At 36.1% G+C, this 17,289-nt stretch overlaps 1 protein-coding gene across 2 annotated transcripts in view; it reads right to left on the reverse strand.

Annotated features, from left to right (window-relative positions):
- The window catches only part of LOC139142491 (low-density lipoprotein receptor-related protein 6-like), a 216,571-nt gene that overhangs the window by 48,269 nt on the left and 151,013 nt on the right, over positions 1-17,289 (reverse strand). For both annotated transcript variants that reach the window (XM_070712437.1, XM_070712445.1), the window contains one exon: positions 1,078-1,280. In XM_070712437.1, coding sequence (XP_070568538.1) covers positions 1,078-1,280 — 203 coding nt within the window. The remainder of the gene's footprint in view (positions 1-1,077; positions 1,281-17,289) is intronic.

The raw sequence follows: 17,289 nt of genomic DNA on the forward strand, positions 1-17,289 counted from the left end.
TATGAAGGGCATAATGTTTTGCTTTTGTGCCAAATTTGAACAGAATCAGTTCAAGGATGTCTGAGTTATGGTTCAAAGACATGAAAAATCGCAACAAAATGGCCGCCTCACGCCCATATTGGATCGTATCGCAATATAATTCAACGTGCATATGTAGGACATAGTGTTATGCCTTTGTGTCAAGTTTGAACAGAATCGGTTCAAGGATCTTTGAGTTATTGTTCACAGACACGAAAAATCGCAAACAAAATGGCCGCCTCGTGGCCATATTGGATTGTATCACAAAATATTTGACATGGATATGTAAGCCATAGTGTTATACCTTTGTGGCAAGTTTGATAAATCTGTTCAAGGATGTCTGAGTTATGGTCCAAAGACATGAAAAATCACAACAAAATGGCCGCCACGCACCCATATTGAAACACATCGCAAAATAATTTGACATGGATATTTAAGCCATAGTGTTATGCTTTTGTGCCAAGTTTGAGCAGAATGTGCTCAAGGATGTCTGAGTTATGGTCCAAAGACATGAAAAATCGCAACAAAATGGCCGCCACGCGCCCATATTGAAACATATCGCAATAAAATTTGACATGGATATGAATGCCATAATGTTATGCCTTTGTGCCAAGTTTGAGCAGAATGTGCTCAAGGATGTCTGAGTTATGGTCCAAAGACATGAAAAATCGCAATAAAATGGCCGCCTCGCGCCCATATTGGATCGTATCACAAAATAAATCGACGTGCATCTGTAGGTCATAGTCCTATGCCTTTGTGCCAAGTTTGAACAAAATCAGTTTAGCAGTGTCTGAGAAACTGTTGATGACGGACGGACGGACGGACGGACGGACACACGGACGGGACCCAATCTATAAGTCCCCGCCGGACTTCGTCCGCGGGGACTAAAAAGCAACTATTTTACCTCGTATAATACTTTACATGACAATATACCTTTAATGATATCACATATAGTGACAGACATTTCCTTGCATGTGTATGATTTTAACACTTTGAATAGACACTGCATATGAACTAAAAAAGCTGTATTCAATACAGCAATTAATCTCTATATCTCACCTCTAATCCATTGTCTTTTGATCTTTTGACTGTTTTTGTTTTTCCATCCACCCAGTAGACTTTTTTGGTTTTGTAGTCATAGTCAATATCTCTGATATTTCTGAGTCCATGGATTGGTAAAATCACATCAGGACACTCATTCTCACTGAGTGTCAGGCGACTCACAGAACGCTTTTGACTGAACAGCAAGAAAGATTCAGGAGCTGAAAAAAGAATCCATGCAAATAGTATCAATAAAAGAATTCCACCATTTTCACTGAGGTCAAGTTCAGGTCATGGCTGAACATTTTTAGGGACTGTCACTTTGTACATGGTCCCTCCACAAAACGGTCGGGAAACGCAATGTATTTCTATTGTCCTGATGCGCTTTGCGATTCTGCTACACTGTTTATTCGCGTAAAGAGATTATCGCGGCTTGGTCTAACATTAGCATAAACGATGACACCATTTTTACCTGACATGCAATGAACTAAAGTACAATGCGCATGTGTTACATAGGCTGTGTTTCGTATTTACACGTGCTGGTTGCGTTTGACTAGCCTACACTTGCAGTCACTACCAATATACATCAGGGCTCGAAATTAACTTTTTACCCTGGTAGTCCACTTGGGCTACCATTTTCTGAAGTTGGTAGCCCAGTGACAATGGCTGGTAGTCCATGAATATTTTAGTTTAGGGATACTGTACTCTTCCGAGTACAAGCCCCGGTTCAGAAACACAAAATAGCAGTAAAAGTAGGGCTTCAACTCGAGAAACCCCATGTTACGTGTCACGAACGCTTAATTTATGCTAATTCATGTACATTTTAACACTTTCTGTCACTTTCAAAATCGGCTTACACATCCAAAGAAATTGTAACTTGAGTAAAGAAAAACAGAAAAAAAAATATTTTCATGATCTTTATGAACTGGCATGCCTTGTTACACCCGAGCCTCTCTATACAGAACGTAATACATTGATACTGATCAACAAGATAAAATCGACTTTCGTCAGGTTCCTGACCAAAATGACCCGATTTGTATTGATGGAGAACCTGTTGAACAAGTGACCTTTTTCAAGTACCTTGGCGTAATTCTCGACAGTAAACTTTCATTTAGTCATCACACAACAGCCCTTCAAAAGAAATGTCAGCAGAGGTTGCACGTGCTTAGGAGGCTGCGTTCCTTTGATGTGGATTCACATCTGTTACTCTTACTATATCGGAGTATTATTGAATCACTTCTGACTTATTGCAATGTCTGCTACTTTTCGTTGCTCTCTACCGTAAATCGCAATAAGTTGTTAAAAATCTCGCAAACTGCTGCTAAGATAATTGGTAGACCCACTCCGTCCCTTTCAGTGCTCATGGATAGTGCAATACTATATATTATAGCCCAAACATGGGACTATGTGCCCGAGGGTAGGTGACCATTTGCCCAACGTAAGGAGGGCAAATGGTCTCCTGCCCCGAGGGTACATAGTCCCTTGTTTGGGCTATAATGTTTTTATTACATGCCTCTCTTACTCAGTTTGCACCAAAAATATTTACGTTTATTGGCAAATTATAGTCAAATGATTTATTTTCATTTTAGACGAAAAACGGTTAAAAATAGAACGATTTTCATCATCAAATGGCGCATTGATATATTTAAACTACTGTTGTGCGGTTTATCAATATTTTTATGCGAAATTTTCCAAAAACCGGATTTTCTGTGCAAAACATGAAATTTCAAGACTTTTACGTCCAAAAGTTTTCAAGTTAAAAAATAGTTCCGGTTCACTTTCAGTCCAGTGATGACTATGCGGCCCGCGACGTCATCGGCAAGTTACCATTGAATCCTATGGAGCGCGCGACGTTCGATATACGAGGCATGTAATAATGCGCAAAGCACAAGCAATCACTACTGACGTAAAGCATCCTTTGTATTCCTCATTTGAATTATTGCCTTCAGGAAGGAGATTTCGCTGCTTGAAATGTAACAAATTAAGGTACAGCAAGAGCTTTGTTCAAACAGCCATTAAGAGACTCAATCTCTGAAGTGTATTTTTTTTCGTGTGTTTTCTGACTTAGTCTGTGTTTTGTTTTGTTTTTGTTTTTTATGTCTGTCAGGTCGTTATTTTTATCCTCTGAGCTGTAAGGTGATTATCCTTTTTAGGACAATAAAGTATAATAATAATAAAAGACAGCGAAACTCCTGACACAGTGTTTTATCACACTGTGGTTTTATATTACTATCTCTTGATACAGAAGTAAGTGACAGTTTTGTGAAATTTCAGCATCAAAACCCCAAAACTTGACACAAGTACGTCTTGTATGCTGCCGACCAACAGCATAGTGTGAACTGGCATGCAAAAACTACACACGGAAAAGCAACTCAACATTCTGGTATTAAACGCTCGGCATTTTGTGAAAGCAACAACATAACAATGGAAATCTTAACAGTCACCAGAAAAAACTCTTCACGGATGAAATGATAATTGCTTCAAACAAATGAAACTGCATGTTGACTGCATTTAGCTCGTCCCAAAGTGACGGACATTGCACGCCAAGTAATTCATGTTCCAGGCTTTGGTAGTCCGTGTGGGCTACCATTTCATGGGTTTTGGTAGCCCCAGGGAAAAGTTGGTAGTCAGTGGACGCGGGACTACCGCTAATTTCGAGCCCTGTACATGCATGTAATGATTACGACCATGATTTCATTTCTCTTGATGACAAGACATCGATTTCAACACCATTTCAGAGGAACAGAATGAAGAGGTCTACAGTGTTCCGATTGTATAACTTTAAGTTTAAAACGAAGTTCACATGCCCCGTCCGCGAAAAATGAGTGCATAAGTGCATGGAGCCAGCGGTTTTCGAGGTCATAGGACGTCGAAACAAAAATGACCTTTCTTCAATGTAAATTTTCCTATTCGTAGCGGCATTGTTTTACAACTACTGGGAGTCTGACCTGCATGTGTCACACATTGAGCACATGGCCCGATAGGGCTTCATGACACATTAAATGGTGTTACAAGTACCAAAATCAAGAAAATCTACGTTTAAATACCATGTAGTACGCAAGGCACAGCAATCAAAACAGATTTCAAAGAATGAAACATTGACTCCGTGAGGGTCGCAAAAACAGGCGTTTGGCCGAATTTGGGTTATCTGCTTTTCTATCCTTCCTTTATACTTTGCTTTGCAGTTATTGAATAGCTAAAATAAGTTGAAATTGCTTTCAATCAGATAAATAGGTCCAAATCAAACTTATTTGACCAATCATCAAAACGAACAAGTCATCGTTGATGACACAGTCCCCGCTTGTCCATTTTGTTATAATCTTTGGTGTCTATACAATAGGTAGCTGTGGTCTAGGTAGCTGTGGAATGACATTGATGCAACGGGTACATCAGGCCTGTGACTTGCATAATAAAGTAATCTGAGGAACGTTCAATAAATGACTCATCTCTGCCGGTAATGACCACTCAAGGAACTTTTGATTACATCACACATAACGATGCCCTCTGCCTCCAGTGTCATGATGGCACATACTATACACATGGTTTGGTGGAATTTTCGAAATGGTATGGGATCGGGTATGTTGTTGTATAATCAGCCATTTCCGATCATATAATGAAACAAATTAATGTGCACAAGAATGCAGCCATAGTACTTTATCTTCGTATCACGTTTGAACAAAATCAGTCCATCGAGGGACAGTGACCTATGTTAATATGTTTCAAAGACATAAAAACATAGGGCCAAAGTCCCTGAAGCTACTATAGACATGGATACAAAATTAAGTATTTCCTGACTGTATGAAATTATCTCACTAAGGTCATCCTACGGACAAGTAAACTAAATATTAAAGCTGTCTGACCAGCGGTTTTGAAAGAACAAGCAACTCAACAGTTGACAGAGCTCTGTTGTGTTATGTAGAGAATAACCTTTTGTGACACATGTATTGATGAAGAAGGTGGATATCTTTGATTAACATTGAGTTCTGTTTAATAAGTTGAGACTGTACATACTCAGAGAAAGCACACTGAAGAGACAAAGGTTTGAAACTTAAGAAGTTCAAGGTCATCAAAAGCATTATAAGGAATCATGTTACACTTTCATTGCACTGTTTACACAGATTGCATAATTGCTATAAATAGCACATGAGGAATCTTTATACAGCCCAGCTTTACCATAAAAACCCTATCACTTTGACCACTCTTTTAATTGACCACTCTATTTTTTTCCTCAAAAAGTAATTTTATTTTATCCTTACCAAGTCAACCATAAATGGAAATTAGAACTTTTTCTATCTCTATCTCTATCTCTATCTCCATCTCTATTGACTATTTTGAGCAATTTCTTTTAGATAACACACAGGGCACAATAAATGACGGTTCAGAATATGTCAAAGTTGGGATTCAGGAAAGTTGCCTTTACATGTTTTAATCCTCCAAGATGGTAAGCATTTCACTATGAACTGTCAAAAAAAGTTGAACTTTCTGATAATTCTACACTAAAATTATTTTGGCTTTGATGATTTCCTAATTAATTCAATTATTTAAAATCATATTAATTATTTTTTCTGGGTGAATTGATAGGGTTTATACAGTACAAGAATTACATACAATGTAAGTCAAATTTTGACCAAAAATGACAAAAGATTCCTTAAAAATACAGATTTGCATATTTCATCACAATTTGAACAAGTCTAAGTTGGGTTACCCCTAGGGACCTGTATACCAAATAACAAAGCTGTCTGACCAGCGGTTATGAAGAAGAAGATTTTTTACCAAAAACACCTTTTTTGGCATTAATTTGCCTATTTTCAACAATATCAAAAAATTAAAAAAAATAGTTTCTCAAAATCATATTTTTCATCTACACAACAAATATCAAATCAGTGAGTACTGCGGTTCTCAAGATATTTGAGTGGACGGACGCCTCACAAACGGACATACATACATACATACATACATACATACATACATACATACATACAGACTGACGACGGACGCCGGACGGATACCCATCCCAATAGCTTCTATAGACTATAGTCTATAGTAGCTAAAAATCACACCAAAATTTTAATCAAATGGCCGTCTATGACCATATGGATCATAGCACAAAATTAGTAGACATGCATATGTATGCCATAGTACTTTATCTTTGTACCAAGTCTCAACAACATTGGTTAAAGAATATTTGCATATGATTAAGCCTCAAAGACATGAAAAAATCCAAAAATGACCATCTGACAACGATATTGGAAAAAAATGACAATCTGGCAGCCATATTGGAACATGTCATGAAGTAAATTGACATGTATATGTATGCCATAGTGCTTGATCTTTGTGCCAAGTTTGGACAAAATGGGTGTAATGACCTTTGAATTACGGTTCAAAGACATGCAAAATTCCAACAAAATGGCAGTTCTGCAGCCATATTGGATCCTATCGCAAGCTTAATTGATACATGCATATGTATGCCATTGTGCTTTGCCTTTGTGCCAAGTTTGAACCAAATCGGTTCAAGGATGTTTGAGTTATGGTTCAAAGACATGAAAAAATCGCAAAAATATGGCCGCCTGTTGGCCATATTGGATCATATCACGAAGTAAATTGGTGTTCATATGAAGGACATAATGTTTTGCTTTTGTGCCAGATTTGAACAGAATCGGTTCAAGGATGTCTGACTTATAGTTCAAAGACATGAAAAATCGCAACAAAATGGCCGCTTCACGCCCATATTGGATTGTATCACAAAATAATTTGACATGCATATGTAGGCCATAGTGATATACCTTTGTGGCAAGTTTGAACAGAATCTGTTCAAGGATGTCTGAGTTATGGTCCAAAGACATGAAACATAGGGCCAAAGTCCCTGAAGCTACTATAGACATGGATACAAAATTAAGTATTTCCTGACTGTATGAAATCATCTCACAAAGGTCACCTAAGGACATGTAAACCAAATATTAAAGCTGTCTGACCAGCGGTTTTGAAAAAACAAGCGACTCAACAGTTGACAGAGCTCTGCTGTGTTATGTAGAGAATAACCTTTTGTGACACATGTATTGATGAAGAAGGTGGATATCTTTGATAGCTCATTCAGGATGGCCTGACCAAAAATGGAAAAAAATTCCGTAAAAATACAGATTTGCATATTTCATCAGACTATATTAGTCTATAATAGCAAATAAACGAGAGTTAATTACATTCTAATTAAAGTAAACAAGACTTGCTTAAATCAAGTTTACGTCATAATAAAACAGCATATCTGTCAGGTTATAAAGAATCTTCAGCTGGTTATCTATATCTGTATTTTCATCCTATTAACCAAGCACATTTTAACTTTCAAATTAACATTGTAAGTAAGTTCTGTTGAATAAGTTGAGACTGTATGACTCAGAGAAAGCACACTGAAGAGACAAATGTTTGTAACTTAAGAAGTTCAAGATCATCAAAAGCATTATAAGGAATCATGTTACACTAAGTCTTTCATTGCACTGTTTACACAGATTGCATAATTGCTATAAATAGCACATGAGGAATCTTACAGCCCAGCTTTACCATAAAAACCCTATCACTTTGACCACTCTTTTAATTGACCACTCTATTTTTTTCCTCAAAAGTAATCTTATTTTATCCTTACCAAGTCAACCATAAATGGAAATTAGAACTTTCTCTATCTCTATTTATTTGACCACCCTATCCTGACAAACTATTATGAGCAATTTCTTTTAGATAACATAAATGGTGGTTCAGAATATATCAAAGTTGGGATTCAGGAAAGTTGCCTTTACATGTTTTAATCCTCCAAGATGGTAAGCATTTCACTATGAACTGTCAAAAAAAGTTGAACGTTCTGATAATTCCACACTAAAATTCAATTATTTAAAATCATATTAATTATTTTTTTCTGGGTGAATTGATAGGGTTTATACAGTACAAGAATTACATACAATGTAAGTCAAATTTTGACCAAAATGACAAAAAAATTCCTTAAAAATACACATTAGCATATTTCATCACAATTTGAACAAATCTAAGTTGGGTTATCCCTAGGGACCTGTATACCAAATAACAAAGCTGTCTGACCAGCGGTTATGAAGAAGAAGATTTTTTACCAAAAACACCTTTTTTGGCATTAATTTGCCTATTTTCAGCAATATCAAAAAATTAAAAAAAATAGTTTCTCAAAATCATATTTTTCATCTACACAACAAATATCAAATCAGTGAGTACTGCGGTTCTCAAGATATTTGAGTGGACGGACGCCTCACAAACGGACATACATACATACATACATACATACATACATACATACATACATACATACATACATACAGACTGACGACGGACGCCGGACGGATACCCATCCCAATAGCTTCTATAGACTATAGTCTATAGTAGCTAAAAATTGCAACAAAATGGCCGCTTCACGCCCATATTGGATCGTATCGCAATATAATTCAACATGCATATGTAGGACATAGTGTTATGCCTTTGTGCCAGATTTGGACAGAATCGGTTCAAGGATGTCTGACTTATAGTTCAAAGACATGAAAAATCGCAACAAAATGGCCGCTTCACGCCCATATTGGATTGTATCACAAAATAATTTGACATGCATATGTAGGCCATAGTGATATACCTTTGTGGCAAGTTTGAACAGAATCGGTTCAAGGATCTTTGAGTTATGGTTCAAAGACACGAAAAATTGCAAACAAAATGGCCGCCTCGTGGCCATATTGGATTGTATCACAAAATAATTTGACATGCATATGTAGGCCATAGTGTTATACCTTTGTGGCAAGTTTGAACAGAATCTGTTCAAGGATGTCTGAGTTATGATCCAAAGACATGAAAAATCGCAACAAAATGGCCGCCACGCGCCCATATTGAAACATACCGCAAAATAATTTGACAAGCATATGTAGGCCATAGTGTTATGCCTTTGTGCCAAGTTTGAGCAGAATGTTCTCAAGGATGTCTGAGTTATGGTCCAAAGACATGAAAAATCGCAATAAAATGGCCGCCTCGCGCCCATATTTGATCGTATCACAAAATAAATCGATGTGCATCTGTAGGTCATAGTGCTTTGCCATTGTGCCAAGTTCGAACAAAATTAGTTTAGCAGTGTCTGAGAAACTGTTGATGACGGACGGACGGACACACGGACGGGACCCAATCTATAAGTCCCCGCCGGACTTCGTCCGCGGGGACTAAAAACCATGAATATTTCGATTCTTCATACAATGAACACAGATTGTCAGTGGACGCCATTTTCTAAATTGCGGAGCAAAGCATTACACAATAAACTATCAGTTTGCATCTCATTATAAACCTTTATTCAAAAACTGGGTTCGTCAATTTTATTTTACGTATACTTTAATCACAAGAACAGACATCAGAATGAAACAGACCATCAGAATTTTGCAGTGTAGAGCGAACAAAAATTCACGTTCTCCTGACACATTATGAAATACGGCTAGTTTTCAATCGGATTCGAACCCACAACATACGGCATCAGTCGCCTAGCTGAGAGGCCAGAGACAGAACCGCTCGGTTAATCTCCACTCCCAAAAAAGAGTGGTTCAATAGCCGGCTAAGTTATGAAAGACGCAATTCAATGAAAATGACCTACACACGATAGCGTAATCAAACGCCGATTTAGCGCTGAAAATCGATTAGGAATAAAAAGATCACCCACTTTCCTCATCAAGAAATATTGCTTATCGAGAATATACTGACGTTTCAAAGTAGCTGTATACTTTACGGCCAATTCAGGCTAGTTTCTTCGTCAAAGATGACACCACCGTACCCACTCTTTGAGGGGACGCTACAGCTGGTGTGACGTCATCAACAGCGAAGACCAGCGCAACGCGCATCCTACCAGCTAATCCCCTCGTTCGCAAGTTTTGACAATATCGCTTCCCGACCGTTTGGTGGAGGGACTGTGCTTTGTAACATCGAAAAAGTGAGATTGTGAAAATGAGGTTAATATCATTCAAAACATAGATTATAATTCACATGATTACAGTGAAATTCGATCAAGCTGCAGAACTTTATTAACCATGGTAATGTTTTAATCGATGTGTATCAGCAATTTTATGACATTAACACACTGGGCTTGATGTAGTCTTGTTTACATCTTTAATCAGCTACATGCTCTCAGTTACACAGCACACCAGGGCCACTCCATGCATGTCAGACAGAGAAACATAAACAAATCTCCACACTTTGCAATGTCATGTATCTTTCTTTTTTATTCGTGATGAACAAGTGAGCATGAAAAATCAGGTAGCTTTGCGAATTGACCAGCTAGACCAGCATCATATAAAACTTACATGTTCAAAATACATTTTGTAAATGTATTTGTGGAGTTCCTGATTGGACTCAATGGTGCAAGAACCTTTTCAACATAGCGATTCTAATTACATCAATGTAAAAAAAAAAATACGGTTTGTTACAAGGCATCCTTTTCACTGAAACACTCGCAAACATGATTATGATGTACTTGTAGCTTATTTCCTTTATCCCATTTAGACAAAGTGTTTCACTATTATTTCTGTTTTTACCTTTAAGGTATTTTTAAAGGTGTAGCACTAGTACTAACAGCACTAGTACTTTTTCTTTCCTTCTGTTTTTGAGAGTTTTTGAGGTATTGTGATGAGAATCTTCCCAGACAGTATTTCATCATTCTATTCGTTTGTAAGAACAAGGATTGTAATGATTAGACCGTTGTTAGCAACAGAAAACTTATCATTGTGTCCAATAAGGAATTCCCAACATTGTTTAACAAGTCATCGTTGATGACACAGTCCCCACTTGTTAATGGGTACTTTAATTTGTTTTTGTTTCTCTGTCTGTCCTACAGTGGAGTTGCCCTGTGATGTGTAACTGAGAGGTGCAGCTGATTAAAGTTGTAAACAAGTCATTGACAATGACACAGTCCCCACTTGTCCTCTTCATTAATTAGGTCTGTGATAAAAATACTTTGTTACAGATGGCGCTCAATGGACAAGAATGAGTTCCATGGTGATGAAAACATAAAACCAATGTAGGCCACCATCCTAAAGTTCATAAAATGAGTCAACTAGGAATTAATCAACAGGATGTTGCAAAACATTTTTGCATACAATCCTAGCACTTAACATATTATCACTGGTACCATATTTCATAAAGTTTGATGCAGTATTTACAACACTATGAGATCAACATCTGTATCAAGTTTCATCAAATTTGACATTGTATTAATTTGTGGCTATATCACTCTAATTAGGAAAGTTCATTACTTATGCAATTACAAATTAATTAAAATGACATTAAAAAATATCTTTTCAATGTTAAACCAATGTGAGCTTAACATCTGTACAAAGTTTCATGAATTTGATGCAGTATTTCTTGACATATCAGCCTACTTACGAAACTTCAATAATTGACATGTTACTGCTACAGGACGTGAAACAAATTGACGAGCATATGTATGAAATGTTATGTTATGTTATGGAAATAGGTCAATGTCCTTGTACCAACTTTGAATGATACTGGTGGAAACATGTCTGAGTTATGGCTCTGTACATTAGAAAATTGTAACAAAATCACCGCCATGCAGTGATATTTGATCAAACTGTTTAAAAAATCAACAAGTATATGTATGACATAAGTCAATGTCCATGTACCAACTTTGGATAAGATCAGTTGAGACTTGCTAGAGTTATGGCTCTCGACATGAAACAACCATAACACAATTGCTACCATGTGGCCATATCGGACCATCTCGTGAAACCAATCGACATACATTATGTATAAATAAGTCAATGTCCTTGTACCAACTTTGAATAAAATCGGTTGAGATATGCCTGAGTATTATGGCTCTGTACATGAACAAATCGTAACAAAATGGCCGCACGTCAGCCGTATTGGATCGTATCACATAATAAATTGACATGCATATTTATGACATTTAGTCAATCTCCTTGTACCAACTTTGAATAAATTTGCTTGATAAATGTCTGAGTATGGCTCTGTACATGAAAACATTGTAATACCAGATATGAACTGAAAATGCTCACGTGTTTCATTATATATTGAAGTTATGTGTAAATTTGAACCGTTGCCACATGTTTGCAACTTCATTGAAATTATTATGATCAACATAATGAACAATAATCACCGCCGATTAATTCTAAAAGGTCATGACGTATACAAATATGTAGTTAGCTGAAATAAAAATATTAAAGTTCTTTGACTGCTGTCATTGTAACACCATTTTATATAGCAAGTGTAATTACCGTTGGCCAAGTCTTTCAAGCCATATATGCCGAGCTGTGAAAGCTCATTAGATATGCAAATTATAAATTAGCTGACATGAAAATGTGAAATGACTTTCGATATTGTTTTAACCTGGTATAATCATCAATGCACATAGCATGTTTTGCCAACTTTGATCAAGTAAATCCAAGTATATATCCCTAATAAGCAAAGTTCATTAAATATGTAAATTAGGAATTGACTTAAGTAAAAATGCTTAATGATTGTCAATAATATTGTATCATGGTATCTGCAATATATGTAGCAAGTTTTGTCAACTTTGGTCAAGTCAATTCAGATATATATCTCTAATTAGGAAAGTTCATTAAATATGCAAATTAGGAATTGGCTGAAGAGAAAATGCTTAATGACTTTCAATAATATTGTATTATAGTGTCTTTAATGTACATAGCAAGTTTCATCAATTTTGATCAAGTCAATTCAGATAAATATCCCTAATTATGAAAATTCCTTTAATATGCAAATTAGGAATTGGCTGAAGTAAAAATGTCTTTTGACTTTCAATAATGTTATTTCACAGTATCTTTGATGTATATAGCAAGTTTCAACAACTACAATCAAGTTAATTCAGATATATATCCCAAATTGGGCAAGTTTATTAAATATGCAAATTCGGACTTGGCTGACCCTCCCGGAAGTAAAAATGCATAAAGACTTTCAAAAATGTTGTATCATAGTAGCTCCAAATGCATGTAGCAAGTTTCATCAACGTCGGTCCAGTCAATTCTGATATATCCCTAATTAGCAAAGTTCATTAAATGTGCAAATTAGGAATTGGCTAAAGTTAAAACACTTAATGACTTTCAACAATGTTAAATAATACTATCTTTAATATACATACCAAGTTTGGTCAATTTTGATTGAGTCAAATTAGACATATATCCCTAATTAGGAAAGTTCATTAAATATGCAAATTAGCAACTATCTTTCATGTAACCCCTTAATGGTTCCCACTGCTGATATATCTTGGTGTGATCAACATTTGTAGCAAATCTCATCAAATTGTGTGTAGTCATTTTTAATGTATATCCCTTTTTTCTAAAATCATTAATTATGCAAATGAGTAAAAAGTATGCAAGCCACACCCACCAAAAACTAATCAGTTCTTGCCATTTGCTAACTGAATATATGTACCAGATTTGATTCTGATCTGACTAGCCGTTTTTGAGATATTGGACCAACAGAGACAGACAGACAGACAGACAGACACACGGACACACAGACAGACAGACAGACAGACATTGCTGTGACATATGCTCACGTGTGTAAACACGTGAGCAAAAAATGGCTGACTGGCGGCCATATTGGATCGTATCACAAAACAAATCAACGTGCATATCTAAGACATTGGTCAATGTCCTTGTACCAACTTTGAATACCAGATATGAACTGAAAATGCTCACGTGTTTCATTATATATTGTATTATATGTAAATTTGAACCTTTGCCACATGTTTGCAACTTCATTGAAAGTAATATGATCAGTATAATGAACAATATTCACCGCCGATTAATTCTAAAAGTAATGAAGTATACAAATATGTAATTAGCTGAAATAAAAATAATAAAGTTCTTTGACTTCTGTCATCGTATCACCACTTTATAAAGCAAGTGTAATTACCGTTGGCCAAGTCCTTCAAGCTACATATGCCGAACTGTGAAAGCTCATTAGATATGCAAATCATAAATTAGCTGACATGAAAATGTGAAATGACTTTCAATATTGTTTTAACCTGGTATAATCATCAATGTACATAGCATGTTTTGCCAACTTTGATCAAGTAAATCCCAGTATATATCCGTAATTAGAAAAGATAATTGAATATGCAAATTAGGAATTGGCTGAAAAAAAATAGCTCAATGACTTTCAATAATGTTGTATCATAGTATCTTTAACCCTTTCACCACTATGGTTTGTCCCAAATCCATTGTTTTCTATGGTAAAGTTGGACCTGTATACAGGGAACTGGGGGTGAAAGGGTTAATGTATATAGCAAGGTTCATCAACTTTGGTCCGGTCAATTCAGATATATATCCCTAATTAGCAAAGTTCATTAAATGTGTAAATTAGGAATTTGCTGAAGTAAAAATGCTTAATGACTTTCAATAATGTTGTATCATAGTATCTTCAATATATGTAGCAAGTTTTGTCAACTTTGGGCAAGTCAATTCTGATATATATCCCTAATTAGGAAAGTTCATTAAATATGCAAATTACGAATTGGCTGAAGAGAAAATGCTTAATGACTTTCAATAATATTAATTATAGTGTCATTAATGTACATAGCAAGTTTCATCAATTTTGATCAAGTCAGTTCAGATATATATCCGTAATTATGAAAATTCATTAAAGGGGAAGTTCACCAAGGATGATTTTTACATATGTGCTAGCTTTGTGGTCACTTACCCCAGAAAAGCTATTTTCGCCATTTATAACTCGCAAGATTTTTTACAAAAACCGATAGAAATAGTACAGGAAGTTGCCCATGTAATTTGAATCATGGGAAAAAGCGCCAAGCTTGGAGCTTGCATAATGTGATATGGAAGGGACCATTTTCCCATGGGTATGCCATTGCCCACTCACCCATGCTTAAACCAGGCTTTGCGTATTTACATAACTTTTGTTTATACTGAGTATCCTTGCATAAACGATGATTCACTTATAATAAACTGTCCACTGTCAGATTTTGTGTTGCTGTTTACTACTGTGTTACTGTGAGTGGACAATGTGGGGGCCATACCTGTCTGGAGATGGTCCCTTCCATATCACATTATGCAAGCTCCAAGCTTGGAGCTTTTTTCCCATGATTCAAATTCCATGGGCAACTTCCTGTACTATTTTTATCGTTTTTGTCAAAAATCTTGCGGGTTATAAACGGTGAAAATAGTTTTTCCTGGGTAAATGACCACAGAGCTACCACATATGTAAAAATCATCCTTGGTGAACTTCCCCTTTAATATGCAAATTAGGAATTGGCTGAAGTAAAAATGTCTTTTGACTTTCAATAATGTTATATGAAAGTATCTTTGATGTATATAGCAAGTTTCAACGGCTACAATCAAGTTAATTCAGATATATTAGGAAAGTTCATTAAATATGCACATTCGGAATTGGCTGCCGTAAAAATGCTTAATGACTTTCAAGAATGTTGTATCATAGTAGCTTCAATACATGTAGCAAGTTTCATCAACTTTAGTCCAGTCAATTCAAATATATATCCCTTACAAGCAAAGTTCATTAAATATGCAAATTAGGAATTGGGTGAAGTTAAAATGCTTGATGACTTTCAAGTATGTTCAATTATAGTATCTTCAATATACATACCAAGTTTGGTCAATTTTGATCGAGTCAAATCAGATATATATCCCTAATTAGGAAAGTTCATTAAATATGCAAACTAGCAACTATCTTTCATGTCATCCCTTAATGGTTCCCACTACTATATATTTTGGTCTGATCAACATTTGTAGCAAATCTCGTCAAATTGTGTGCAGTCATTTTTAATATATATCCGTTTTTTCTAAAATCATTAATTATGCAAATGAGCAAAAGGTATGAAAGCCACACCCACCAAAAACTAATCACTTCTTGCCATTCGCTAACTGAATCTATTTACCAGATTTGATTCTGATCTGATCAGCCGTTTTTGAGATATCGGACCAACAGACAGACAGACAGACAGACACACATAAAATGGGCGCCTGGCGGCCATATTGGATTGTATCACAAAACAAATCGATGTGCATCTGTATGACATATAAGGTAATCCTTGTACCAAGTTTGAATGAAATCGCTCCTTGCATCCCTGAGATATCTGTGTGAATGGACGGATGCACGGACGGACGGACGCATGCACGCACGCACGCATGCATGCACGGACATGACCAAACCTATAAGTCACCCCCGGACGGTGTCCGTTGGGACTAACAAGCACATTCACTGAGACTAGACAAGCAAAAATTTCAAAATCTTCCTGAACTTTCACGCTCACTTGTTCATCGGGAATAAAAAAGAAACATACATGACATTGCAAAGTGTGGTGATTTGTTTATGTTTCTCTGTCTGGCTACAGTGGAGTTGCCCTGTGATGTGTAACTGAGAGGTGCAGCTGATTAAAGATGTAAACAAGTCATTGACAATGACACAGTCCCCACTTGTACTTTAATTACAAGTCCTCTGAGAGGAAAGTCCTCTTCATTAATTAGGTCTGTGATTAAAAATACTGCGATACAGATGGGGCTTAATGGCCAAAAATGAGTTCCATAGTGGTGAAAACATAAAACCGATGTAAGACGCCATACTAAATACAAAAGGTCATTAAAATGAATCAATTAGTACTTAATCGACAGGATGCTGCCAAACATTTTTGCATCCTATCCTAACACTGACAGATTATCACCAGTACCATATTTTATAAAGTTTGATGCAGTACTTATCACCCTAAAAACAAAAACTTCAATTATGTAAATGCAAACTAGCAATTAATTTCTATATATAAATGATACCACTAAGTTCATTACATATGCAATTACACATTAATTAACTTGACACTGATAAATGTCTTTTTCACTGTTAAAGCATTGTTAGCTTAACATCTGTACCAAGGTTCATGAAATTTGATGCAGTATTTCATGACATATCAGACTAATTATGAAAATTCAATAATTGACATGATACTGCTACATGCCGTTAAACAAACTGATGTGCATATGTATGACATAGGTCAATGTCCTTGTGCCAACTTTGAATGATACTCGTGGAAATATGTCAATATAGGTCAATATAGGTCGATGTCCTTGTACAAACTTTGAATAAAATTGGTTGAGATGTGCCTGAGACATGGCTCAGTTCATGAAAAAAGTCGTAACAAAATGGCTGCCATGTGGCAATATTGGATTGTATCACAAAACA

Source organism: Ptychodera flava, chromosome 1, assembly GCF_041260155.1.
Source record: "Ptychodera flava strain L36383 chromosome 1, AS_Pfla_20210202, whole genome shotgun sequence".
Classification (NCBI taxonomy): Eukaryota; Metazoa; Hemichordata; class Enteropneusta; family Ptychoderidae; genus Ptychodera; species Ptychodera flava.